This window comes from Delphinus delphis, chromosome 16 (genome assembly GCF_949987515.2).
Source record: "Delphinus delphis chromosome 16, mDelDel1.2, whole genome shotgun sequence".
NCBI classification, from domain to species: Eukaryota; Metazoa; Chordata; class Mammalia; order Artiodactyla; family Delphinidae; genus Delphinus; species Delphinus delphis.
The window spans coordinates 37,975,081-38,000,960 of record NC_082698.1 but is presented as its reverse complement, the minus strand read 5'-3'; the positions used below and the strand labels follow the sequence as shown (position 1 = coordinate 38,000,960).

The 25,880-nt window shown below is 40.0% G+C and overlaps 2 protein-coding genes, 1 long non-coding RNA gene and 1 other non-coding gene across 11 annotated transcripts in view; 1 reads left to right on the top strand and 3 right to left on the bottom strand.

The window, feature by feature from the left end:
- Positions 1 to 13,426, top strand: part of PAPSS2 (3'-phosphoadenosine 5'-phosphosulfate synthase 2) — a 79,696-nt gene extending 66,270 nt beyond the window's left edge. For 3 of the 6 annotated variants that reach the window (XM_060034534.1, XM_060034532.1, XM_060034533.1), the window contains 5 exons: positions 6,547 to 6,600; positions 7,762 to 7,897; positions 9,157 to 9,425; positions 10,501 to 10,730; positions 11,538 to 13,426. In XM_060034534.1, coding sequence (XP_059890517.1) covers positions 6,547 to 6,600; positions 7,762 to 7,897; positions 9,157 to 9,425; positions 10,501 to 10,730; positions 11,538 to 11,679 — 831 coding nt within the window. In that variant the 3' untranslated portion in view covers positions 11,680 to 13,426. The remainder of the gene's footprint in view (positions 1 to 6,546; positions 6,601 to 7,761; positions 7,898 to 9,156; positions 9,426 to 10,500; positions 10,731 to 11,537) is intronic. The other 3 variants (XM_060034535.1, XM_060034537.1, XM_060034536.1) reach the window with 1 other exon arrangement.
- Positions 5,607 to 5,737, bottom strand: LOC132440128 (U6atac minor spliceosomal RNA). Its single transcript, XR_009522532.1, has one exon. It is a non-coding gene; the product is annotated as a U6atac minor spliceosomal RNA (small nuclear RNA).
- On the bottom strand, positions 6,607 to 19,901 carry LOC132439835 (uncharacterized). Its single transcript, XR_009522442.1, has 3 exons — positions 14,143 to 19,901; positions 13,779 to 14,025; positions 6,607 to 7,129 (listed from the first exon to the last, which is right to left on the bottom strand). It is a non-coding gene; the product is annotated as an uncharacterized lncRNA (long non-coding RNA).
- Positions 19,902 to 20,153: 252 nt separating this feature from the next.
- The window catches only part of ATAD1 (ATPase family AAA domain containing 1), a 56,989-nt gene continuing 51,262 nt past the window's right edge, over positions 20,154 to 25,880 (bottom strand). Inside the window, exons 9-10 of one of the 3 annotated variants that reach the window (XM_060034538.1) lie at positions 25,402 to 25,535; positions 20,154 to 23,545 (exon numbers count right to left, since the gene is read on the bottom strand). In XM_060034538.1, coding sequence (XP_059890521.1) covers positions 23,425 to 23,545; positions 25,402 to 25,535 — 255 coding nt within the window. In that variant the 3' untranslated portion in view covers positions 20,154 to 23,424. The other 2 variants (XM_060034539.1, XM_060034540.1) reach the window with 2 other exon arrangements.

Sequence of the window (25,880 nt, the reverse complement as noted above, 5' to 3'; positions counted from 1 at the left end):
ATTCTTTTTAAGTCCTTCGCGAAGGACTTAGAAAAACTGGGGTTAGATGGAAGAATGCGTTTCCAAGGGAGGTCCTGCAAGCTTTGCCTGGGGAGATGTTTTTAGATAGGGCAAAGAAATGACTTTTTGATGGAGGGCTGGTCTAAACGGTCTCTTGAGTCCTCAGATCCTGTGATGGCTGTGACTCCCTCAGCTAAATGGGAACAACTGGACTGGGGAGATAATTTAGTCTAACATCATGAGGGGAGAACCAGAATCATAGCTATGCTATGCACAAAACCACAGCCAGAGCTTGCAGCCCTGTCCATCTTGAAATTCACAAGGGAAGTCAATTTCTTCCTACAGAATGGATCCAGCTAACCTCTGGAAAGAGACTGGAAGTTCATGCTCTGTGGCTGTTGTGCGGAGGGGGTGGTGGGGGACATTGTTTCAATAAACAAAAAGCACAGATAGCAGCAGAGTTTCCTGAGGGAAAATACCACATTTTCATCAGATTGAAAAATGTGTTCATCTGATTAGGATTATTTTGGAGTCAATCTGCCTAAGGGCAAAGTAGACTAAAATTCCTCAGCCTCCTTCACAGCTTCTAATTGTTGTTGGTGATGGGCTGGATTGCAGGGAGTGGAATTGTTGGGTGCGGTTCATTTCCCATAGAGAAAAATATGTGAAATTGAATGCAAAAGCTATCCCTTATCTGAGATTAGAGCATTAGGGTTGAAATTTAAAAAGACATATACTAGTGATTCCCTAGCTGGAGTAACTAACTTTCAGAAAGTTCAAAGGTAATAGAGAACCATCTGAGACCCAGGAGACTCTAAAAAGCCTTGTGGTTGGACAAGGCACATCCTCTTTCTTGTCCTCAGTTTCTTCATTTATAAAAGGAGGGGGCCAGACTCAGTAACTCCGAGATCTCTTCCAGCTCTGAGACTGTACACAATGGATGTTTGAATAAAACGGTTCAAATCTGTCAGACAAACTTCCCTTTGGTTTGTTTTGGTTTTTTTCAGTTGTGAAATGTTGCAAAGTAGGGAGGGCTTTTGCAAGGCCCCTGGTGGAACACAAGAGGTCAGTGGGGGAGCAAAGCAGCTCCTCATTTATTGGACACAACTAGCCACCCTGCAGATAAGCTCAGAGCCATCTGAACATTTTCTCTCCAAGAGGCTGGGAGACAGGCCTTGAAATTACTGGACAATAGCTATTTGAGGAATTGTGTTCTGAGCCTTAATTATATCTTTGTCTCATTCTTTTTCTGGTCATAATCCTTTAGGTTTGAGCTCTTATCTGCACTCAGTGACCTAAAGAATAGTGGCCTTTCTTCATGCCAGCTCAGATATTTCCACTCTTTGGGCCTAACATCCACATATACATGGTTAGCACTAAAAGAAAAAAAACAACTAAGGAAGCTCGAAAGCAGTTATGTTTATCTTGTCTTGCATCACGTGCTGGCAGTTGGAGGTCAGAATGTTTTCGATGGCAGGGAGAGTGGGGGTGTGATTTGTGGCCTTGAAAATATAGTCAGGGACTCTGTAGCATTAGGTCATTAGAAGGACTCTGTAAACAGTCCTAGTGAGCTAATGGTGAGAAATGGGCCATGGATAACCAGAGAGAAAACCACTCACCCTGTATAAGCTACACTTGGAGCACTGAAGGTGTGTTTATGGGAAAGGAACTGTCTTCACTGGACATTTTTTAGCACCTTGAAATTCACAGTAAAACTTAAACATGTTTTTTTTGGTTTTAGAACCCCAAACCTTCCAACAGTAATTCCTTCCAAAAGTAATTATGGGCCTTCTTGTGTTTCCATGTGGCACTGGGAGTTATATTTGCATGGAAAATGGTCAGAGTCACCGAGGAAACGGTCTACCTCTGTTGCATAGCCCCTCACTGCAGTTACCCTGACCTTCCATTCAAATCCTCCCAACCCTCTCACTAATATGGAACCACGTGACGTGTCACAGATGCGAGCATGAGGAGAGGAGCGAGTGAAACTTGTAAAAATAATGCTTAGTGGAGCCCTGTTGCCTTTCATCCATGGATCTCAAATCTTTTTCAAATGGTAATTATTTCTCACAATGTTCCCGTGAAGCACCTAAGAATCATTACTCCCACTTTACAGATGTAGAAACCAAGAGAACAGAGTATGACTTCCCAATGAAGGATAGGAATGAGAGTTTCTATATCCTTTAGCCCTTCAATGAAGACCACATCGTTAGTTAGAGCAACAGAATCACCTGGGGAGCTTTAAAAATTACCCATGACCGGGGCTTCCCTGGTGGCGCAGTGGTTGAGAGTCCGCCTGCCGATGCAGGGGACACGGGTTCGTTCCCTGATCCGGGAAGATCCCATATGCCGCGAAGCGGCTGGGCCCGTGAGCCATGGCCGCTGAGCCTGCGCGTCCGGAGCCTGTGCTCCGTAACGGGAGAGACCACAACAGTGAGAGGCCCGCGTACCGCAAAAAAAAAAAAAAAAAAAAAAAAAAAATTACCCATGACCGGATCTCTCCCTCACAGTCTTTGATTTAACTGGCTTGGGCTCAGTCTGGGTATTGTGAGTTTTGAGGCTCCCTGTGATTCTAATATACTGTGAAGGTTGAGAACCATGGCATTAGATAACTATCTGCAGCTGTTTCTTGTGTGGCTCCACCTGGATAGATCCTGCAAGCATCTCGCACTCAACATGGGCAACTTCACCCCAGCCTTGTCCCCCTCCTGTGTCCCCCACCTCCGTGAACAGCTCCGCCATCCAAACAGTGGCCCATGTCCAAAACCTAGATGTCATTCTTTTTTTCTTTTCTTTTTTTATCATGAGATCAACAACATTTATTTTCCATAATGAATTTCCTCAGTTTTGAGTGTACATCTCCTGGCATTCTGAAAAAATATATATTTTCTGTGTTACTTTCAAAGTATTAGTTTTTAAATTTAAGTATACTTGATTTATAATATTGTGTTAGTTTCAGGTGTACAGCAAAGTGATTCAGTTATACGTGTGTGTATATTCTTTTCCATTATAGGTTATTACAAGATGTTGAATATAGCTCCCTGTGCCATACAGTAAATCCTTGTTGTTTATCTATTTTATATATAGTACTGTGTTTCTGTTAATCCCATACTCCTAATTTATCCCTCCCCCCCACTTCCCCTTTGGTAACCATAAGTTCGTTTTCTATGTCTGTGAGTCTGTTTCTGTTTTGTAAATAAGTTCATTTGTATTATTTTTTAGATTCCACAAATGAGTGATATCATCTTTGTCTTTCTCTGACTTACTTCACTTAGTATGATAATCTCTGGGTCCATCCGTGTTGCTGCAAATGGCATTATTTCTTTTTTAAAAAAATGTTTATTTTATATTGGAGTATAGTCGATGTACAATGTTGTGTTAGTTTCAGGTGTACAGCAAAGTGATTCAGTTATACATATACATGTATCTATTCTTTTTCATATTATTTTCCCATATAGGTTATTACAGAGTATTGAGTAGAGTTCCCTGTGCTATACAGTAGGTCCTTGTTGATTATCTATTTGATATATAGCAGTGTGTATGTGTTAATCCCAATCTCCTAAATTACCCCTCCCCTTGCCACCTTTGCCCTTTGGTAACCATAAGGTTGTTTTCTAAGTCTGTGAGTCTTTCTGTTTTGTGAATAAGTTCATTTGTATCATTTTTTTAAAGATTCCACATATAAGTGATATCATATGATACTTGTCTTTCTCCCTCTTACTTCACTTAGTAGGGTAATCTCTAGGTCCATCCATGTTGCTGCAAATGGCATTATTTCATTCTTATGACTAATATTCCATTGTACATATATACCACACTGGATGTCATTCTTCCTTCTTTCTTCTTCCTTGTCCATTCAGTCACCAAGTCCTAACAGTTCTGCCTTCTAGGTATTGCTTGAAGGTGTTCACTTCTGTTGCAACTTGGGCCAGGGCACTTAATTTCTTCCCTGTCTCTTGCCCTACTCCCCTCGAAGCCCCTCTCCAATTCTTCAGCTAGAGTGGACCGTTCAAGCTTTATTTGGGAGCTCACATAAAGCTATGACTTCACCTTACCACCTCTAACCACCACCGCCCAAGATATTCCCCTCCAGCATCTCAGCTGGTCACTATATCATCCTCTGTCACACTTTTGCATGTGCTGGTCCCTCAGCCTAGGACACTGTTCCTTCCACTCCTGCCTCCTCACTTTCTTTGTCACACCTTCCCACCCTCAGCAGCTCCTCTCCTGATGTACACGTTCCCTCTTCCTCTCTAGGTTATTTCCACTGTTCCTTTCCTTGCCCTCTTTCAGCCTGTTCACCATAGGTTTCTTAGTCTTCATCCTAGTGTTTGAGCTCATCCTCTCTCCTTTTTGCATTCCTGTTGTCTGTGATTCCAAGCCCCGTTCCTCTTTCACTGCTTCACTAGACTCCCTTAAAGCCTGTTCCTCACACGTGTGTCCAGTTCTGCAAACTCTAGCCGTGGTCCCACACGTGCCTTTGGCAGGAGGCTTGGAAGGAAGTGGGTACTTATGGGCCACAAAGCCCTTGGAAATTAGAGCCCCTGGACCTCCCTTCCTGATAGCTGGACCACAGTTCTGGGGACAGTTGAGCCACCTTGGGGATAGAGATGCTCTCTGTCCCTCCTGATCCCAGAAATGCCAAAAGCATAGTTTCAGCATTGTTTTCCAGATGTATTTTTAGGCTGGATGGTGAATGAAACAGGTTCAATATTGCCTTTGCCAATAGAACAATATAGGGTGGACCCCTTGTGCCCAGAATGAGTTACTGCATGCCCAGGGATCTGGGGTAACTCTTTCAAAATTTTATCTGCAGTTTAAGCAATGAGGAGAAAGTAAATGTCTAGGTATGGGTATTTGACAATATTCTTGTTAAGTGATTCTCCTGAGCACAGAGTTTAGAAGGGGGTCCATGAAAAAGCAAGCAAATCCCTTGCAAATCACCCTTTCTCTACCCAGGGTTTCCTTTGTTTCGGGGGCTGTCCTGTGCAATGTACGATACTGAGAAGCATTCCTGGCCTCTAATCACTAGATGCCAATAACACACCTTTCCCCACTCCAGTTGTGATGGTCACAGTTGTCTTCAGATATTGTCAGGTGTCGCCAGGAGAGGCAAAATCGCCCTCTGTTGAGAACCCTGGCTCTAGCCCAACCTCCCATTCCCTGAAAACCTCTGGAATGCAAGTCATTGTAAACTCCAACATCTGGCCATGACAGGAAATTGAACCAGGGGTATACCATCACCACCTTGATGTCTTCTGAATTGGTGTCATAAATCAATCAGCTTTCTCTCCCCTTTTCTTGCCTCCCTCTTTTCTGCTGCCATTACAGGCTGGCCACACTCCTTGGACACTGCAAAAGGCAGTTATGGAATTTGATCAGGGGAATGACTGCACAACTATGATTGACTGAGAAGTAAGACGTTCTGTAATGTTTGTCTCAATGACTGAGGAGAGACACCTGTTCTCAGTCGTGACTTGTGGCACTGCAGCATCATACGGAACATATTTAAGTTTATAGAAAACACAAAGGGTTGTCATGTTTTTCTTTGCTCAGGTTGAGATAAGATGAACACATAACAATGTATAAGTTTCAGATGTACAACATAAAAACCATGGTTAGATGTCACAATGTGACAATGTGGCAATGCATTACCCATATGTGTGTTGTCAGGCCTGGGGCCTCTTCCATCCATCCTTGTCAAGGAAAGTGCCAACCCTCTCCTTTCATCAAACACTGTCAGGCTTTTCTTTTTCATTACTTTGACCATTCTTCACACCAGGTTCACACCTAATATTTGTGCAACCCAGGGTAACAATATGAGCTGAAGCCCAATACCATATTTAAAAGTTACTTATCTAACTAATAAACTTAAATATGTTTTATCTTTCTACTTTGGCAATATGCCTTGATCACAATCTGGAAGGCCAGGTTCTCTGTACCAGAACATGGTAGTGTGTGGACAGCTGGCTCTTGGCCTGCAGCCAACCCTTCCTTCTCTTTCTATGCTTGGCCTTGCCCCGTGCTGTGGAGGCCCTCTGGGTCTGCCTGTGGGCACCCCAGGCTGAATGTCCCAGGTACATATCTCATGGTGGAGAGTAAATGCAGACTTCAGGTGGGCCTGCCCACCAGGGTTTCCTTGCCCTGACAGAAGGGGCACAATTGAAGACGCCAGAGTTGGGCCATCTAAAGTGTGGGACAATGTATAGATGGTTCTTTCTAAAAGTCTCCATGTTCTGTTCCTTACCCACCCTTCCCTGAAGTCACTTTTTCAACTGAGACTGGATATCGAAAAGTAGAGTATGTATAGTGACCTCAGTGAAAAATGAGTCTTGTCATCTATCATCTATCTATCTACCATCTATCTATTTACTTATTTAGGTAAAAAACATGTAACATAAAATTTACCATCTTATCCATTTTTAAGTGCACTATCCAGTAGTGTTAAGTATATTTACATTGTTGTGAAACAGATCTTCAAAACTTTTTCATCTTGAAAATCTGAAACTCCATACCTATTAAACAACAACTCTTTCCCTTCCCCAGACCCTGGTATCAACCATTCTTTTTTCTATGAAGTTGACTACTTTAGATACCCATGTAAGTGGAAAAATACAGTATTTATCTTTTTGTGAATGGCTTTTTCACTTAGCATAATGTCTTCAAGTTTCATCCCCCTTGTAGTCTCTGGCTGGATTTCCTTTGTTGTGAAGGCTGAATAATATTCCATTGTATGTATACCATTCACATTCATTGTTCATCCATTCATCTTTCAATAGATATTTGGGTTGCTTCCACCTTTTAGCTATTGTGAATGGTGCTGCTATGAATATGGTTGTGCAAATCTCTGTGAGACGTTGCTTTTAATTCTTTTGGATGTATACCCAGAAATTGGATTACTGCATCATGTGGTAATTGTATTTTTAATTTTTTGAAAAAACTCCATACTGTTGCACCATTTTACAGTCCCACCAACAGTACACAAGGGGGTTCTCCACATCCTTGTCCACACTTGTTATTTTCTGTTTTTGATAGTAGCCATCCTAATGGGTGTGAGGTTGCATTTCTCCAGTGATGAGTGATGTTGAACATCTTTTCATATCCCTGTTGGGTTGGCCATTTGTACATCCTATTTGGAAAAATGTCTGTTAAAGTTGCTGATTTTTAAATTAGGTTATTTAATATTCTATATCAAAGAAGAATATCCACATGATAGAAAAAAGCTATTCAGATACTCTTCCCTTTTCCAACTACCTATCTGTAGTTGAATTTTCTTTACATATTTCAGCCAAAATAACATATTGCCACAGAATAAATGCAAAAGTAGATACGAGAATCCAGCTGCCTTCTATTAAGTCAGATAATGAAGAGATTTGCAAACATGTAAAACAATGCCATTTTTCTCTTATGTTTTAGGAAAATATTTTTCAGTAAAAAACAAAATGTTTATGTTAATATTTAATAGACTTATTGTTAGCTTTAAGTCAATAAATATTTTTAAGGGAATTAAGTTTTAATTTCTAATACAGAAAATTATAGATATAACCAATATAAACAAAAGCTCTTTGCAGGTCCTCAATAATTTTTAAGAGTAATAAAGGATTTGAGAGACCAACAAGTTTGATAAATACTGTGCTTGAAATGTTGAAGAACTGAAGGCAGTTCTTCAAGTAAGCCAAGATTGGTTCAGAAGAAGAAAAAATTTTAGATAAAATGGAAAACAGTATTAATCACTAACAACTTTAATAACGGTCTTTCTAGATGGTGATGGAAAGTGGGGATTGGCTGGTTGGTGGTGACCTTCAGGTGCTGGAGAGAATACGGTGGAATGATGGGTTGGACCAATACCGCCTGACACCTCTGGAGCTCAAACAGAAATGTAAACAAATGAATGCTGGTATGTAGCCTGGCTCTACGGCATTTGTTAATACTCCTAACCCTCCTCTGCTTACAGAATTAAGGATTATCAGGAAACAGCATGTTTATAGTTTTGAAAAGCTGAAAATTTTTATCATCTTCTATTGATATGTCTGTTGATATGGAAACACCTTATAAAGTTGAACTACTGCAATATTATGCAGTAGTTAAAAATATGCACTGACCCAGAAGGATACCCAAAATATATCTATTAAGTAAAAAAAGCAAACTGGGGCTTCCCTGGTGGTGCAGTGGTTGAGAGTCCGCCTGCCGATGCAGGGGACACGGGTTCGTGCCCCGGTCCGGGAAGATCCCACATGCCGCGGAGTGGGTAGGCCCGTGAGCCATGGCCGCTGAGCCTGCGCGTCCGGAGCCTGTGCTCCGCAACGGGAGAGGCCACAACAGTGAGAGGCCCGTGTACCGCAAAAAAAAAAAAAAAAGCAAACTGCAGAACGGTATGTATAGAATAATTCTGGAAAACAAAATAAAATGTAATAATTGCTTTAAAAACTCAAACCTACTTCTGTGTGTAGCAGAAATCTCTGGCAGCATGTGCACCAAACTGCAGATGGCAGCAGCTACCTCTAGGGGTAAAGCGGGACCAAGGGGAAGGGAAGATTTTCACTTCACATATTTTGAAAAAGAGAGAGAAAAAGTAATGATAGGATGATGGATGATTTTTAAATTCTATTTTGGGCTTTTCTGTATTTTCTAAGTTTTCTCTGATGGATATATATTATTTCATAACAAGAAAAATTAAGGCTCTCAGGAGTTCATCACTAATTGGAGTAGTTCTGAAGACTTCCCTAAAGTGAAGGAGAAATATTTTTATATCTTTAAATTGTTAAACTTTTGCACAGACCCCAGAAAACGTTCCTTATCAATATTCACTTCCCAGGGAAATGAGGCTGGAGCAGGGTGCAAGAGGACTGATTAATACTGGCCCCTGCCTGAGCCTTGGTTTGTAGGAAAGGTCCTGGCAACAAATGTTCATTTCTGAGTCAGGCTCTCCCTTTAGGGCTTCCTACCTTTGTGTCCTATTCCTGTCTAAGCAGTCTGGCACTGGTTGGTACCTTCCGAGTAACACCCCTAAAGGTCCAGGTGGATTCTCCAGCCAGTCCTTAAAAGCAAGTGGATGTAACAAGTTCACTGAACAATAGACACAGCTGCACCTTTTCGTTTCTGTTCTTGCAGACAGTGCATGTCTTTGACCGTGCTGTTTCTGCTTTCCTTTCCCAGACGCAGTGTTCGCGTTCCAGTTGCGCAATCCTGTCCACAACGGCCATGCTCTGCTGATGCAGGACACCCGCCGCCGGCTCCTGGAGAGAGGCTACAAGCACCCGGTCCTCCTGCTGCACCCCCTGGGGGGCTGGACCAAGGATGATGATGTGCCCCTGGACTGGCGGATGAAGCAGCACACAGCTGTGCTCGAGGAGGAGGTTCTAGATCCCAAATCCACCATCGTGGCCATCTTCCCATCTCCCATGTTGTATGCTGGCCCCACAGAGGTAAGCAGCTCCCTGGGCTGGGCTATGGGACTCAGCATCTAATTTTACTTAGACGAGCCAGTGAGTTTCTGGGATTCTTCTTCATGAGCAGATTCTAAAATCTTCTGGTCTCTTTACTTTATCAAACTTAATTATGTTTCCATATAGTATTTGTGAAAATGCTAGAAACACCAAATCAAACCTGTCATACACTGCCTTTGAGACTGTGGAAGCTGGTATGTGAACGAGGTGTTTAACACAGCTTACCTGGGTTACAGGGCAAGATGTATCTAGCCCAGTATTTCAGCTGTTCCAGTTACTCTTAAGTGATTCACCATGCTCGGTGAGCTATATTAGAAGGGAGAAGATGTCTTTAAAACCTTAATGTCTCCCTTTCATCATAACACACTGAGCCTATCAAACAGAGACTTTCTTTGTCCCACTGCACCCCCAGTGTAGTGGATTTCAACAAGTTTACAGGAACTATGATGAATTGAAAAGGTCTCAACCCTTTGGAATGCTCCAAACTGAGTTTAATGAATTAATTCTCTTCAACCAGATCAAAGTTCCAGGCCCCTGGCTCTCTTCCCCATCCTTTATATTTCTATCTGAGCTCTAAAGAGGGCAACTTATTTTGAAATCCCAATGCTGTGTCGAAATGTAATCAATGTCTGCGTATGAAGGTTAATTTGCTTGTTACTGACAGTCAGATGGTAAAGAGATATTGGAGTTTGTAATTTCCCTTAAACTGTGATTTATTTTGAATAGGGAGGAACTGGAAAGTAAAATCCACATAGTTCTGTGGAACAGTAAGATCTGAGTGTCACTGGTCTGTTAGTCTGGAGAGATTAGGAAATATAAATTCATGGTCTAAGAGGGAGGATTCTTATCTTTAAAGCTCCTATATCCTACCCAATATAACCAAGAAGATGACAAGAGCAGGAGTCTTCAACACCTCACTGACTTCCTTGCAATTATTAGTTGACCCACATCGCTGAATTACTTTTAAAGCAGAATAAAGGGGTGTCTCCGTAAACAGGGACCCCACAGGATTGGCCAGTGATGACCAGCATGTCCTTTATGTGATGTTTCCTAGGTCCAATGGCACTGCAGGTCCCGGATGGTTGCAGGGGCCAATTTCTACATTGTGGGCCGGGACCCTGCAGGAATGCCCCACCCTGAGACCAAGAAAGACCTGTATGAACCTACTCATGGGGCCAAGGTCTTGACCATGGCCCCTGGCCTCACCTCTGTGGAAATCATTCCATTCCGAGTGGCTGCCTACAACAAAGCCAAAAAAGCCATGGACTTCTATGATCCAGCAAGGTAGGTTTTCAGAGGAAAATTCGTATTTTTTATTTTTTAATTTTTTTGCGTTACGCGGGCCTCTCACTGTTGTGGCCTCTCCCGTTGCGGAGCACAGGCTCCGGACGTGTAGGCTCAGCGGCCATGGCTCATGGGCCCAGCCGCTCCGCGGCATGTGGGATCTTCCCAGACTGGGGCACGAACCCGCGTCCCCTGCATCGGCAGGCGGACTCTCAGCCACTGCGCCACCAGGGAAGCCCCAGAGGAAAATTCTTTAAATCAACATCTGTACAGCTGGAATGATGAGGCAAAATTTTGGAGAGCTCCCCAGTACATCTCCACATGCTCCTAATTGGAATGAGAGTCCCTTGAAAGCTAAGACCTGGTCTTGCACATTTCGTGCCCCCTGAAGTTGTAGCACAGCCCCTTGCATACAGTAGATGGTCCATAAATATTTCTTTTTTAACATACGTTCCTTGAGCATGCACTGAGTGCCTGGCACATTATGTGAAAGGAAGTAAACACAGAAAAAGATTTCAATGAGCATTTATAGAGCACGCACCACGCTCAGAGCTCACATAAGTAGGCAGAGCTAATAGAAGATGCCTCCCATGAACTGAGTAGGTACACAGTATTGAATGGGTAGCTGCCATGATTTCCCTTTCTTCTGCCAGTTCCTTTACTGAAGATTTAGTGAATTGCTTATTTTAGAAGATGCAGCATTTTACAGAAAGAAAAAATGTGGTCTCAGAACCCATCCTACTCCTGGGATCTTCAAGGTAGATGTTATTTACCTATGCTGAGTTCTTTGTTGCTACCCTCTGACAGGCACAATGAGTTTGACTTCATCTCAGGAACTCGTATGAGGAAGCTGGCCCGGGAAGGAGAGAATCCCCCAGATGGCTTCATGGCCCCCAAAGCATGGAAAGTCCTGACAGATTATTACAGGTCCCTGGAGAAGAACAACTAAATGCCCTTCAGCACCAGAGTTTCTTTCTGAAGTGCTCTGTGATTTCTTTTTCTATTTTTGTGATTAGATGCTTTGTATCCAACTGCTTCTCAATGATTGACTTTAAAGTTAATGTTTTATAATGACGTAAAAATGTTCTCTATAATTTAAAGTCAACACATATAAACACACACACGTGTGTGTATATATATATATATAAAGTAAAACTGAAGACCAAACCTTAGCAGGTAAAAGCAATATTATTATTTCAGAATGAAATTAGTTGTATTTTCTACTGCATCTGAGCAGTAGGTCCCAGATTTCGTAAAGCTTTGACCATGTGTCTAGTTTACTTGCCAAAAAGTAAAGCATGTCTCCCAGCTTAAGTCTTGCCAACCTGCATTCTCCCATGTCATATACCAGTAGTAAAGGAAATGAGATGGGCAGCCCCTTCTATACAGCTGACAAAAAAAAAAAACCTAGAAAATCTCACCCCAAATGAGGAGTGGCTCATGTCAAGATTCTTGCTAGTATTTCCCTCGTGCCTGTATCCAGCCTTACTGCCCAGTATCTTAGTTGCTGAACTATGACCTGACTGGAGAAACCAAATGTGTGAAAATGTGAAGTTAATCTCAGAGATCTATGCAACCTAGTTCTGCCACGGAAGTTATATTATCTAATAAGAAAAGAAGTCTTAATAGTTTTCTGTGAATAATGTAACTCCAGTTAAACGGTGTCTTTTAATTAAATAGCATACAGGGCTTTGATGAAAAGATTTGCACCCAGGCCTCAAACAATCTGGCAATGTTGTGGACATTTAATTTTTCTCCTCTTTGCTGTGGTCATTGTGTCTATGGAGAGGCTGCGCCTATTACCTGCAGCGGCATCAGCTGTGACCAAAAACAATTCAGACCATCAGACTAGCGAGCTGCTGGAACCGGACAAAAACGCAGGAAGCTCCAAACTTTTCATCTTACAGGTGATCAAACTAAGACGATGCACAAGCACAGGCTTCATGAACTAATGAGCACTGTAACAAAAGTGCCAAATTGGCATTTTGGAAGTACTGGTGGCACTGAATGAGCACCCAGGCCACTTGACTCCCAGGCTGCTGCTTTGTCTACCCTGTACAACACAGGAGCTGGACCTGGTTTCCCTCAACTGCTTAACAAAACTCCTTGAACAGAGGGCACTTCTTGGATGCTGTAAAGTTCGGAGTTTTCTAAATGCAGCTGATTTTATTGCAGTTGAAAAAAATACTTTCCCAAAGACTCATGCTGTTCTGAAGCATTCAACCTCTGATGGCTTTACCTTCTGGGAGGCACTCTTGCACCTTCTGCATAATTCCTTGTTACTAAGGAATATATGAAGAAATAGTACCTTTTGTACATAGGTCTCTCTGGAAGAGACTTAAGACTGGAAAGAGAAAACTGTGATTTTTTTCATACTCAGTTTTGTTTTTTTAAATGCTAAACCAAGCTAATGAAAGTTCTTTTGAGAATAAATCACAGTGGCCACAGCAAAGTATGACTATCTTTAATAGACAGTGCCTGTATTCTTTAATCAGAGGTCCTCACTACTGCCTTTTTAAAAAACAGCATATTTATTGAAAACATGAGACAAGATGTAGGTGCCTTAACCAATGTATTTTGTGATTTTTTTTAATATATTTAAAACTGCTCTTCTGCTTGAGTACCACTTAGTGCAAATGATTATTTCTATGTACAACTGATGCTTGTCCTTATTTTAATAAATTTCTCAAAACGAAGGCTGAGTCTTTTCTGCATCTCGTATCAAGTGTGCATTGACATCTGTTGGTTGAAGCCCTTGTGACTTTGTATAACTGGAGAGAAACAGCAGCTCTCTTTCAGACCATAATCAAGAGGCTGTTTACCCTTGTTCCTGTCATCTTTTAAACTGTGCTCTCCATGTGAATGACACGTGGTTTCAGCCAAGCACTACAGTTCCTCAGGGACCTCACTCCAGGATTTCAGTGCACTGGGATCTGACAAACTTTAAAAATTTTTCCTAACTTATTGTTCCCTTTTCTTCAAAGTGCCTCCATAGAGTTTCACCAGCACGGTTAGAAGCAGTTGTGCTTCTTCCACACCTCCACTCACCTCAGCAGTTGCTACTGGTGTATGCAGAAAGGATACCTGTTACCACCCACACTTTCAGTGGCCTTCAGACAGGCCTGCAGCTTTGGGGCTTTTTCCCTCCTTCAGTCCCTGCCTCTCTTCTGTCCTGAAGGCTTCATGCAAGGTTTTGTTCCTGTCCTCACTCCAAACAAAACTGGTGTGACAGCCAGCTCAAAGGTGCCACTTGTTACCGCTTCCTCTTTCTCCCCAGATCCTTACTTGCTGGCACCTGGACAAAGTAGAGCAGGGAATGTGTAAGTAGATAAAGATGTAAGTGGTGCTGAGGGAGTGCAGGGCAGTGCGAAGGGCATATGTAAATCATTCATTCAGATAACGGTGGACTTACAAATCTATCAGCATTTATATCAGGCCACAAGATTCCTTTCCAATCCATCTTCCCTGCAAGAAGAAACAAATCTTAGTGATTTGAGAACAGCAAGTTCATCTTTGTTTTTTCCTCATCTTCCTCCTATTAACCTGACTTTTAGGTCTAGCATGGATCTTGAATATACTTTCCTGATGGGTAAGTAATCAGGAAATTAGATGAGCACCAGAGCAATCAACAATGTGTAAAGGTTTGAGAGAACACAGTGCAGCTTTTGCCTTTGAGATTTTGAATGATACAGGTTTCTATTATTTATGTCTATCCCACTACCAATAATGCACAAATTATCAAGAATTAACTATATAGATATTTAAAGAATAACCACTAATTTTTTTCTTCTCCCTAGCATTCATTTAATTCTTTGGTCAATATTAGCTATTATTGGGCCACTCATCATACATATTCACCAAATGATTAAAGTGATGTATACAAGCAATTCACTAATACTCCAAGGGTGCCTATTGTTTTTGCTTATATTGTAATTCTATTGAAATTATTACCGAAAATAAATGGATCAATGATGAGCTTGGACATTTTAGTCTGATAAAAACCTAGACAAAATAAAATACTTTTTTACGGGGCTAGGAAAGAGTGATGACGCAAAGAACTCTTGACAAACTGAGAAACAAGCCTTTCGTAGGTAAGTCTTGTAGTTCTTCAATGGCTTATCTTTAGTAACGGAAGTAACCTCCCCTACCCGCCAAGCCATTAGCTTTTCCATAGATTTCCTCATTTGGATTAACTGCAGGAAAGACCAGTCTCAATCAGTAAGAAATCTAAATTATAGAATGTTTTAAAAAGTAATACAGTTTTATTACCTTCAAATACATAAGCGACAAACAGAGGGGCACAGCTTTTTAAATGTCATAACATGTAATTGTTGGCAGCAATAATACATACTTTATTTTGGTAAAGTTCTTAAATACGGTTGGCTTGTTTCAGAAACTCAGACCTGCTCTGCACCTATTTTACTAAAATGTTTGTGAAAGCTCTTACTGTAATGTATTAAACACACTTATGGGTAAAGAAAAATCTTGATTATATTTATTGCATAAGCCTGTTTTCCATAAATAGTTCAAAGGTAAACTTCAGCTCAGCACAGCTTTAAAAAATAATGGCCTACTTCCATGTAAACAACTCCAATATTGATCTGGTCTTTTAAACTAGTTAAAAGACTGGCGTCTATAAATGTATTCACCAAGAAGAACCTCCGTTTATGGAAGAAATTAATTCCATCAACCACTAAGGAGGTTGTACCCCAATCCTATCTTCAAATTATAAAAAAAATTATATAAAGTAGCAGATCTTTGGACATTCAAAGTAAACCAACGAAAAAGCTTACAGCTTCAAAAGAGCCCAAGAAACACATTTAATAAACAAAAACACCAAGTACCTGGAAGTGTCTATGACTTTACCTAATGGCATGTTTCATAACTTATGCCTATTAAAACAAGTCCAGGGACTTCCCTGGGGTCACAGTGATTAAGAATCCGCCTGCCAATGCAGGGGACATGGGTTCAACCCCTGGTCTGGGAAGATCCCACATGCCACGAAGCAACTAAGCCTGTGCGCCACAACTACTGAGCCTGCGCTCTAGAGCCCATGTGATGCAACTATTAAGCCCACGTGCCGCAACTACTGAATCCCATGCTCTGCAACTACTGAGCCCCTGTGCTGCAACCACTGAAGCCCGCGTGCCTAGAGCCCGTACTCCACAAGAGAAGCCTCCACATTGAGAAGGCTGCGCACCGCAACGAAGAGTAGCCTCCACTCACCGCAACCAGAGAAAGCCTGTGCGCAGCAATGAAGACCCAATGCACCAAAAAAAAAAAAAAAAAAAAAAAAAAGGCTCCATTCTTGAAGACTCCAATTTAAAGAAAACAAAAACAAGTCCATTTACCAAGGCTGACACCCATCAGTAGCTAAGAAAGTCACCCAGTTTAGAAGTCCTGATGATCAGGTCAGTATTGCTAAGGCCCCAAAATGTCTATCAACACGGCCACTGTTGCATCAGTGTGCTGTTTAGTGAAAACTGGGATGGGAACTTAAAGCACGTCTATTTCAGCATTTCCATTATTGCACAGATAAGGAAATGGAAGCCCAAAAATGTGAGATGACGACTCTAAGGACGTGATGACCTGCAGACATGTTCACTTGCTAGTTTCCAAGGCATTTTCATGTTTCTTAAAACAATAAAAGAAGGTACACATTATGATTTCTATTTACAGATAAGGGAACAGATGCCCACGAAAGTAAAGAGATTTTGCCCAAGGCTACACTGTGCATGCGCTCTCTAGCGCACTCTCTAACATAGAGTTCCACAACTGGGACTGAAACTTATAAAGCTGAAAATGAACTTTACGTGACTTATAATAAATCCCTGCACAATTTCTTCTGCTAGAACGTAGAAGGATGCAAAAGACTTTCACTTCCATATAGTAACAAGAAAAGGCCAGACAAAAATAATATTTTTCCGGGAGACAAGCAAAGAACAGTAGATGCAAGGACTTTTTCATTAACTGACTTCCAGGCAGAAATAAGCCCTTCTGAAATGAGCAGAGAGCCTTGGTACTTTTTTTTATACCAGGGTAGACTCCTGAGAATGGATACAGTGTGTGGAAGAGCAGGCCTCCCTTGAACGGAGAGACTTTGCAGGCATGTGGAGAATTCAGCCAACACTCAGACAATAGTGATTGAAATCTGGAAACACATTTAAAAACAAACTGCTAGGCTCGACAAGTCCTCTTCCCTGGATTTTTCAGAGAAAATGGCAGAAGAGGGGCTCAAAGTCTTGTGCATTCTCATGGTGACTGGATGCCAGAACCCTGTCAGAACTGAATATAGAGAAGAACCACAAACATCTGAACCTGCACCCAAACCCCTCCCAGCTCAAATACTGCCAAGATCAAAAGGCAACTGCCTGAGAGGGTAGGGGTTGGGCTAAGCCTGGTCTACTCAATCTTGTTAAAGCTACAGCCCAGACTCAGCCTAACTCTTCTCTAAGAGAAATGGCAATGATCAGCCCTTCACGCTAACTGCCTATCAGAGGAATGGGCTTGTACTTTCTGGAAATAAAACAAAAACCCATGTTATACTTCAGTCTCCACTGTTCTGTTTTACACCTACTATCTGTAACAACATAAATTACAAGTTAAAAAGTGATCACCTGGCTGCAGAGTTGGGCATGCCAAGTAGCAATCCATCATCAAGTGGTAAAGCTTACGGGATTGGACCAAACATTCCCTAAAGGCCTGTCCACACAAACTGTAATGTACATTGCTCATATGTCCAGCATGCCCACCGGAGTCATAATACTGCCCTTGGCAGTACTAGCCTCGTGTGACCAGCTGGTCATTTACCACTTTCTTGTCTAGCCAAATTCTCCACAATACTCAGTTTTCTTTGGATGAAACCCCACTCTCCTCTTGCAGTTGACCAGTAAATCCAGATACGCTTGGCCCTTGAACAACGGAGGGGTTGGGGTGCCGACTCTCTTCACAGTCAAAAATCCCCGAATAACTTATAGTCGGCCCTCCGTATCCACAGTTCCCTGTATCCGTGGTTCTGAACCTGCAGATTCAACCAACCACAGACTGTGTAGTACCGTGGTATTTACTACTGAAAAAAGTCTGAGGGTAAGTGGACCAATGCAGTTCAAACCTGTGTCATTCAAGGGTCAAGTGTACTTTTGCTCTCAAACCATTTAAGCCAAAGGAGTTCCTGAAGGGTCATTCTCTCAAAGCTCCAGAACCGCCAGGAGGTGATTTTTGACCTGCCTTTGCACACTTCCAGGATTTTGAATCTTGAATGGGGCAATTTAAACATCTGGAGTTCATTTAATCCAGTAGAGGAATGAAAGCAAGATTCTTAAGCAATTCCTGTTAAAAAAACTTCTGGAGCTTTCAGAGTTCCTAACCTGAGTCCAGTTCTTCAGCTTCCCTCTGATCTTAAGAGCTCCTCATATCCTTCAAATAAATCCTTTATTGCTTAGGTCAGCTAGAGTTGATTGCCTGCGATGGAACCCTAACTGGTACTCTTCACAAGGCTATGACTGTGGCCCGGGAGACAATGCTCATCTCCCTCAGACATGTCTGCAAAGGACTTTATTTACTGGATGATATATTACCATTCCCTGTTTGAGTATCTTGGTCATTCTTAGAATTTCTGGAAGCTATGCATCTTCAAGACAGTGAGGCATACTCCACTGTGTTCTATTCTCAGCTCCAAATCTTGCATGTCGGTAATTATTTCAATGTTTGGCTCTAGTTTTAAAACTGAGCTGTCATGATTCACAAACCTGTGTCCTTAATGCATTCCACAGCAGCACTAACATTCACGGAAACTGTATCTCAAAGCAAACAAGCTTTTATCTAAAATTGTTCTCAAGCAGATTTATAACAGTAAATATTAGCCAATCACAAAAATATACTCCCAGTTCAGTGTTTTGGTAATGAGACCCTTATGCGGTGTTAGTATTAACAGTGTAAAATTCACACCAGTGTTAACGAAGGAGGTTTTATTTTTACTCACATGCTAAATGGTTTTTTTTAGGTTTGATCTCATTTGCTTTTGGCATCTGTGCTATGCAGGCATACCTTGGAGATATTGTGGGTTTGGTTCCAGACCACTGCAATAAAGCAAATCTCTCAGTAGAGCAAGTCACACCAATTTTTTGGTTTCCCAGTACACACAGAAGTTATGTTTACACTGTAGTGTAGTCTATTGAGTATATAACAGCATTATGTCTAAAAAAACAATGTACATACCTTAAAAAATACTTTGTTGCTAAAAATGGTAACCATCATCTGACAATGCAGGGTTGCCACAAACCTTCAATTTGTTTAAAAAAAAAAAAAGCACTATTTGTGAAGCACAATAAAACAATGTGTATACCCTTACATCTTTTCCTCAATACAATTTCATGAACATGATGACCTGGACAGTTTGCGGTACGCGGACCTCTCACTGTTGAGGCCTCTCCCATTGTGGAGCACAGGCTCCAGACGCGCAGGCTCAGCGGCCATGGCTCACGGGCCTAGCCGCTCCGCGGCATGTGGGATCTTCCCGGACCAGGGCACGAACCCGTGTCCCCTGCATCAGCAGGCAGACTCTCAACCACTGCGCCACCAGGGAAGCCCTAGAGCTGTAACTTTTGACAACATGGATGGACTGAGAGATTGTCATATTAAGTGAAGTCAGACAGAGAAAGACAAATATATCACTTCTTTGTAGAATCTAAAAAACAAATGATACAAATGAACTTATTTACGAAACAGAAACACGCACAGACAGAGAAAACAAACTTACAGTTACCAAAGGGGAAAGGGTGGGGGGAGGGATAAATCAGGAGTTTGAGATTAACATATACACACTATATATAAAATAGATAAACAAGAACCTACTGTAATGGAATATTACACAGCCATAAAAAGAAACGAAATCGAGTTATTTGTAGTGAGGTGGATGGACCTAGAGTCTGTCATACAGAGTGAAATAAGTCAGAAAGAGAAAAATAAATACCGTACGCTAACACATATATATGGAATCTAAAAAACAAATTAAAAAAAGGTTATGAAGAACCTAGGGGCAGGACAGGAATAAAGACACAGATGTAGAGAATGGACTTGAGGACACAGGGAGGGGGAAGGGTAAGATGGGACAAAGTGAGAGAGTGCATGGACTTATACACTACCAAATGTAAAATAGATAGCTAATGGGAAGCAGCCACATAGCACAGGGAGATCAGCTCGGTGTTTTGTGACCACCTAGAGGGGTGGGATAGGGAGGGTGGGAGGGAGACGCAAGAGGGAGGAGATATGGGGATATATGTATATGTATAGCTGATTTACTTTGTTATAAAGCAGAAACTAACACACCACTGTAAAGCAATTACACTCCAATAAAGATGTTAAAAAAAAAAGAACCTACTGTATAGCACAGGGAACTATATTCAAAATCTTATAATAACCTATAATGGAAAAGAATCTGAAAAAGATTATATATATATATAAAATACATAAATATATAAAAAAGATTTATATATATTTATATATACACACACATTTCTGAGTCACTTTGCTGTTCACCTGAAACTAACAGAACATTGCAAATCAACTATACTTCAATTAAAAGAGAGAGAGAGCGCGAGCTGTAACTTCTGAGACGATTAGGGAACTCTATCTTTGATAACTAAATTTATAACAATTTCAGTAATGAAGGCTCTCTAAATATTCTGTCAGCTCTAAATGGAATGATTCTATGGCTTTATTTGAGGCTTCCAGTTGGTGCTGGGATTTTAGCCATGCAGGATATATGCTTAGCATATCAGAATTCTATTCAATATTCTGACCTTAAGAGAAGCTAAAAAGAGAATTATAAAATATACATCATCGAATTCATTTCCTTTTTCCAGAAGAAGCTGTAACCTCTGTCCACAAATAAAACAATTCTAGTTTAAAAAAGAAAAATTCCTACCAACGGAATTCCTACCATTTTTATTCAGGCACACTCAAAGCTTGAGACATCCTCGACTCCAAACCTTCAAGTTATAGCTACTAAGTAATATTAGATTATTGTGGTCATATAGAATATTTAGATTACTCCAATCCAGCTATTGATAACATGGTGAGTTCTGCATCACCCTGCAGGTGCAGGGTTAAATGAGAAAGGAGATAAATTGGAAAGGCGATACTGAATTGATTCAAATATTGAGTTTCTAAACTCTATTTTAAAAAGGCCAAGGAATAGTTTGAAACACATCAGACTTACCAGATGTCTTCCAACAATGAGGCTTTTAGAGAAACATCACAGGTGATCATTTCATCTCAATCCCTAGAGTAGAGATCTAGGGATCATGGAAATAGTTTAAGCATGGAGAATACTTAAAAAATTGAGCCTGGTCAAACAGATGTGTACAACAGTGTGTAAAAGCGATAAAATAATGTGATAGCAAACATCTGAACAGTACTATGGAAGGCACTATGCTACGTGCCTTACATACATCATCTCATTACACACCCTATAAGATGAGTGCCACTGTCACTCCATTTTATAAATGAGGAACTGAGTCTCATTAAGTTACGTGTCTAGTCCACGTATACACAGTTAATTAATAGGGAGCCTGGATTTAAACTCAGGCAGTCTAACTCTAGATCCAGTACTTTTAACTGTTAGCCAAAATGAAATACCTTAGAACCTAGAATCCAATGCATGCCAAAAGCTTACATCAAACATGTCTACAGCAAAGGATATATAACACTAAATGTTCCTTAAAATCATAAAGTTTCCTCAATTACTTTAAGATATTAAGATGCCTAGATGAGTCATGTGTTGTTGGCTTTCGTTTATTTCTCTAACTTCATTTGATTATTCAAACTATGATAAATTTAACTACTACTATTGGATATTCTGAATTTAAAAGAAGATAAAAAGAAAGGACACGAAGAGAGATATGTCACTCCTATTTTTGATCAGTATTACCATCAGATTAAAATTAAATGACTACTGAAGTTCATGCTAAAACAAAATAATGGTTATATACTAGAATGTATGCTATAAAAGTTACACAGCAAGATGAAAACAGTCCAAGGGCAAGTTTTATAAACCAAAACAACCCCAGAAAATTTTACATAACTGAAGAAGACAAAGGAGTAAGTAGAGAAAACTCAATTAAGAGGGACCTCTTTATTACATATTTATAAAATAATAGTATAATATAGTTATTAAAAATGGAGATGAAATATTTTATTTTTGGTATCTTATGTTTTGCATTCAATTTTTCAATCATCTTCACAATTTTTCAAAACTTGAACCTCTACCCCACCCACCATTCAAAGAACAAATGAAGAACAAACTATCCAATGGGTTCTAGTGAGAGACTTAATATCAAAGAAATTAATCCAGTAGCTCATGAATTAAGATTGAGAATTTTCAAAGAAATACAATAAAAACAAAAATTCAGAAGGTACCTCAAGATCATATTGTGCCATTTTCCTCATGCTGTGTGTTTAAGTGCCTATAACAGAATTCTGGTTAATGAAATTTTGGACAAAAAAAGTGTCATATTTTGTGCACACAGCATCAAATGACTACAGATACAATATGGGGATTCTGCTGTGCATATCTGTACTAAGTAGGGCATAATTTATAATATGCGAAGAAAAAAAATTTAAATTACAAAATGGGTATTTTTAGCACATTTAGTAACAGCTAGTTGTTTTAAACTATCATTTCATTTTTGATGACCAAATTGTATGTGACCATAATTAAAGAACATATAATTTTAAAATACTACTAATAAACCATGGTTACAACAGAACTGTTACATTAAATGAAGAAAGGAAAGTCACATACATGTACTGAATGGCACTGAAGTTTTTCAAAGCCATTCTTTTGAAAGGCTTTCAGTCCACCTTCACATGTATCAGTTAAAAAAATGTCTCTACTCAGTGTGCTTGCAGAAGGAGATGAAGTCAGTTCTGATCACCCAAGTGGCTGACAAGCACTCAGTGCTGATCACTGAGCAAGTCTTTTGTCTCACTACCCTGACAACCATAACTGAGCCACATCTAAGTCTCTGATGCGGCAACTCCAACTATTCAACTGCACAGAAACACCTCAGAAACACAAAAAAACACAAACAACAACTGAAACAAGTGACAACTAGAAATGGCTGAATCACTGTACCTTTTAGACACAACCATTAACCTTAGTTTTGTGATATGCTATTTGGTACTTTTTGATTCAGTAGTTGGAGTAAAAAAAAGTTTCTGTATTCAAACCTATTTACAGAATGTCAATATAAAATGTGTGAATATATACATTTAATATACACACATGCACGCACGCGCGCGCACACACACACACACACACACACACACTCACATATCTAGAAACCAGCACTTAGCCATGTCCCCAATTCTCACTAATGACTCAGTAAATCATTTGTTACTTTAAGACCAGCTTAGATGCTATAAGGCTGTAACATATGGCTAAAGAGGTCAAACACAAGCACCCACACTCAGGCTAATTAAATTGTTCCTCCTCATGATTTTCCACAAGTAGTAATACCATTTATATAACAACTATATCTCAATAACTTAGAATTCAGAGTATAAAACCAGTGTCATGAACATATAACTCCCTCACTGTTTAAAGAACACTCCTCCTTCTGTTCTATTTCCACTAATGGTAAGAGGGCACACCAAACTGGATCACATTGAACTGTACAAATTATCTTTACTCTCAATCTAAACAAACGTGAGTTAAAACATTCTGAAATGCTGCATCCTTTGATTTCTTCATCTTTTCAATTGCCCGATGCAGGTCCTGTTGTTGCACAGGTCGAATTTCATCTTCATCATGGCTAAAATGCAAAAACAAAACCCACCAAATATTCAAATAATTTTAGAATACATCTCCCTAAAATATTTTACCAAGACTAAAAAATGCAGTCTCTTACCCATCCAAGACCCCAAAGACAACCACAATTTACAGCTTCACGTGAATTCTTCCAAGGAATTAATCTATGCATATAAATGTCTTAAGAGATTTTTAAAAAGCACTTACCAGCAAGAGGTAGGAAGCTAAAATGGCTGGCTATAAACATTATAGCTTGGTAACTAAAATCAAATACTTCACACTAAGAATATAAAGGTGTGAAAGTTGATCTGAATGGATTATAATTTTAATCAAGGATTCAAAAGCTTTCCCATTAAAACTGGAATTAAAAAGTAGCATGTGTTTAGCTTTTAATAAACTATTATTATTGTTTATCTTATCATGCATGTGTTTAGCTTTTAGCTTGTGTTTATCTTATCTTATCATGCATGTGTTTAGCTTTTAATAAACAAAATAAAATTCATTCCTACTAATAAAAACCAACTACTCTAAGTCCTCCCCACTTCAATAAGGAGAAAAATATGATCCAATATATAATGTCTCCTTTGTAACTTATAGACACTCAGGAAAAATAATTCAGGGAAAAAGTTATGATAACCTAAGTCCATTACCCAGACTTTTTGCATTGAAATATAACATTTTCAGGGTTTTAAGGACAGCAGAAAAACAGAATTTTCATTAAAATTATTTAAGTAAAATTTATTCATAGGGTTTTTTTTCCTCCTCTTAACATATACAAGAATAAAAATCTTCAGAAGATAGATTCTTGGCTACAGAGGTCAAAAGTATTCCCAATTTTAGTGCTAGAGTAGCTGGATTAATCTGGCAACAAATAAATGGAGTGACCCTCTCCACGAAGGGGCCCAAGGGTACACTAAAGATAGGCCCAGAACCAGTGCAGGCACAGCTCCAGGTTAACAGGGTAGCTTTCATGCAAACCTTTCTATACCAAGAGAAACCTTTTTTGGCAAAGCTTGCTAGGCAATACAATGTAATTAAACACATAAGTAAGACAGGCAAATCCAGGTCACTTGGAATGAAAGCCTCAGAAGATGAAGAAGGGAGACTAAGAAACAATGGGGCAATTCTGTACAGGTACAGAATTCATTCGACACAAGCCCCCAAAGTACACTGGTTTGCTAAGAGTCACGTTAGAAGGTTGATATTTTGAACAGGGGCTTAGAAATGCAGGGTTATACTGGTTCAGGGCAAGTGGCCTTATGGGAAACACAGGATTTTGTTCATCAGAGCTGCATTATTCCATATTCCAGTTCACTAATACAACTGGTACAAGACTGGTTTCTCAAGCTCAAGATACTTTGAAACTGCTTTCAAGTTTGTTGTAGTGACAAATGACTTCTTTTTTAGTAAATACATTATTAACAAGTTGAAGTCTAGTCCACAGCAACGTCCCCATAAATGTGAAATTTCTGGAAGCAAGGCACTCATTTCCATAATGTAGAAATTTAAAATACAAAAGCAATCCAGGGACACCAGAGCAGCTGTTTTCCTGGTAGAGATGGGTAAGCTTAAGTTTGTCAGCTTTCTGTAACCCTGCTCATGGATTTCCAGTAGAAATTCAGCTTTTACTTCTTGCTCTTCATTTCAGATGCTTCCCAAAACCACCCTCCCTTGCAAATTCATTTCCAGAATTCTCCTTCAGAAAAAAGGCAATAAATAACGTTAGGGGAATTTTAAATTCCAATTTACCTTTTTATTCCATAAGCAGAGTTGGTATTATAAAGCAAAATAAAAGGAACTATCCCAAAAGCTCTAAAAGGGTTTGACAAATATTAAGAGATCAACTCTAAATACACATACCTTTCTTCTGATGTAGAATTAACATATTCCCTGACACAGAGGAGGGCAGCATCTCGACACATCTCCTTTAGGTCACTTCCTGAAAACCCATCAGTTTCCTGGGCAACTTCCAGCAGGTCCACATGCCTATCCACCTTAAACAAATATAAAATATGCTTTAAAAAAATGTAAAATATACTGCAAAAGATATATCCAAACACTCTTAGAATTAAAGAAAGTTAAGCATATTGGAACAGCATGGGAGGAGAATCAATAGATAGTATTTTCAGTCTCTAGAAGTTTTCTTTTTTTAACCATAAAAGCTTAAAATTTGAAATCTAATTTTCAGTAATTGTCATTATGACCAAAACATAAATAAGTCTTACTAGATATATCACAGAGTGATGGGGAAGAATAGGCATTCGAATATTGCTGGATTGACTTTGGTGCCTCTTAGGAAGGTCCCACTTTGACACTTCTTTATAATATAGTCAACATAC